The sequence below is a fragment of the Aristolochia californica genome, unplaced genomic scaffold, assembly GCF_029961685.1.
Source record: "Aristolochia californica isolate CCGP_79_NKW_82.1479 unplaced genomic scaffold, dmAriCali1.0.hap1 SCAF_15, whole genome shotgun sequence".
NCBI lineage: Eukaryota > Viridiplantae > Streptophyta > Magnoliopsida > Piperales > Aristolochiaceae > Aristolochia > Aristolochia californica.
Window position 1 is genome coordinate 2,574,516 of NW_027181826.1, and position 2,415 is coordinate 2,576,930.

The 2,415-nt window shown below is 42.5% G+C and overlaps 1 protein-coding gene across 1 annotated transcript; it reads right to left on the reverse strand.

Annotated features, from left to right (window-relative positions):
* Positions 1-644: 644 nt before the first annotated feature.
* On the reverse strand, positions 645-2,139 carry LOC137952142 (UDP-glycosyltransferase 83A1-like). Its single transcript, XM_068799211.1, has 2 exons — positions 1,656-2,139; positions 645-1,570 (listed from the first exon to the last, which is right to left on the reverse strand). Exons 1-2 carry the CDS (start codon positions 2,137-2,139, stop codon positions 645-647), a joined length of 1,410 nt encoding a protein of 469 aa, XP_068655312.1.
* Positions 2,140-2,415: the final 276 nt, after the last annotated feature.

The following is a 2,415-nucleotide window of genomic DNA, read 5'->3' on the forward strand; positions in this document are numbered from 1 at the left end:
TTATGCAAATTGCATGAGGCTTGAATTTATCATTTGCCTCCGGTTTGTATTTTACATGAGCTGCATTTTCAAACTTGTTTTAAGTTTTCCCAAAAGTGATTTGTACTTTGAAACAATTTATTTGGTAACCCTTGCATTGTTATAGGTCAAGCCTTATGAAGGTAAAACCAACCCTAAACTCAATCCTTTCAAATAGTCATTATGGTTGAGTTTGAGGTACTAAAATTCCAAGTGTGGATATGGGACTTTCAAGCTAGTTATCTATTAAAAATATATATTTTTGGGTCTAGGCTTGAATGTGCCTAGTTCATTGTAGTGAGAACCCCCATGTGTAGGTATATGCTAAAAAGCCTAGATTGTTGTTGTGTCCCAAGTGTAGGTCTTGGCTAGAGAGTGTATCATGTTATAATTTGTTTAAGGATTCATTTTTTAAATTGGCTATTATGGTCAAATTGAGTGACATAATTACTTGTATGCAACATGTGATTTGGCCCTTGAGGCTTTTTTGATGTCGATGTCATTTGGCCAATATATACAGTGAATTATATTTAATAGTTACAAGCTTGTCATACAGACCTAGACTTCAAATTATTTCAAGGCAAGCTTGATGACTGGCTGAATTGGTGCATCTCACTGACCCCGAATTAACAATTTTCAAAGCAAGATGAACAAATGGGACTACTGCGTTTAATACGTTCGACAAAATCATCAAAGTTTTGCGTCGAAATTCTGCCATTACCGACTGTGTCTTCAACCATTTGTTTCATCTTCAGTGATCTTGTTTTTATTCCTTCATCGCAAAGCAGATCTTTCACCTTTTGCTGAACCTCCTCCCGCGTAATAATCCCTTTGTCATCTGCTTGTAACTCCATCCCAATCTTCCACACCTCGCATATGTACTTTCGATTAAGGAGCTGATCTGCAAAGTAAGGCCAACACAGTATGGGAATTCCATTGCCCAAAACTTCCGTGGTTGAGTTCCAACCACAGTGAGACATGAAGCAAGCGACCGCGGGGTGGGAGAGCACCTTTTGTTGCGGAGCCCAGCTTATAATCTTCCCCCTGTTAGCCAATCTGGCAAGAAAATCTTCTGGGTACACAACAGGAGATCCACTCATCAGATTTGGCCGAACAACCCACAAGAATGGCCGGCCAGTTCGCTCGAGGCCAGCGGCTAGTTCTTGAAACTGTGTTTGATTGAGAATGGTGAAGCTTCCAAAAGCAATATAGATAACAGATCTGTCCTGCTGTTGGTCGAGCCAGCTTAGGCAAGAGGTGTCCTCTGGCCAGAAGTGACCAACGGGCTTCGTCCCATCGCGGTTGGTAGACAGCAAGGGACCAATAGGTATGGCCAGAGGGATTAAATCCAAAGCAGCTGCTTCAATTCCCGCGAAAGAGTTGCAGAGAATTTCGTCGACAAGGGTCACAGTTTGGCTAGTCGCTGACATCAACTGAAACACGACCTTCTTCATTCTTGGGTCACCAAAGCAATTCCAAGAAAAGTAGCTTGTACTCATTTCTGGTATGGTCGGAGATAGTTGGATTATTTGGTTTGGGGGGCTGGTCTCTCCTGTGAAGAAAAAGATTAGTCGTCCATATTCTAACTAAATTAGCAAATGATATTGAAAATCTAGAAGAAATATTATGATCTTTACCATGGCAGTCCAGGATTCCAGACTCGAGCAGCTTGGGAATGTGGAGGCATTGAACTAAAATTCCGACGGATGCAGGCCAAAATCCAATTCTAGGAACTCCAATCTTCTTTGCGACAAGCAATGCAGCACCCACGTGGAGATCAGCAATGACGCATGAAATCTTATCTTCTTCACGCTCGTTGATTTTTCTCAAGAGATCTTCCAATAACTGTTCGTAGTCGTCAAGGATGAACTTGCACAATCTCCCCGCATCACCTCGATCATCGTCAGGCTCCAATCCGTCTCGAACCGTTGCCAAGCAGATTCCATCAATACTGTGATGCGTTTCCTTATGCAAAGCTGCCACCATCCGCGCTTGATCAAACTCTGTGCACACTAATGTTACTCTGAAACCCCGGTCAACGAGCCGATGGGATAACTCCATTAACGGCAGTACATGACCTTGAGCTGGGAAGGGAACAACGACTGCATGAAGCTTCCCCATCCTCCTTTTGGAAGTGTTTCCAGAGCGTGCTCTGCCTCCTCCTAAGCTTCTCAATTTATGAAAGAGATTTGGAATGAGTGTCCGAGGTAAGAACAAAGCTGGCGATTCTGGCTAATAGATCCTGTGGTTGTCGTTGCTGTTCTCAAAACATAACTGATGATTCTGTTCATTTATCTTGATTGTCTCTACTGATTGGAATACCTCGCCTCGTTGTTCACGTTCATGGTTGGTTTGGTTTTGATAATTTTATTTGTGATATCTCTTTCATGCTAAACC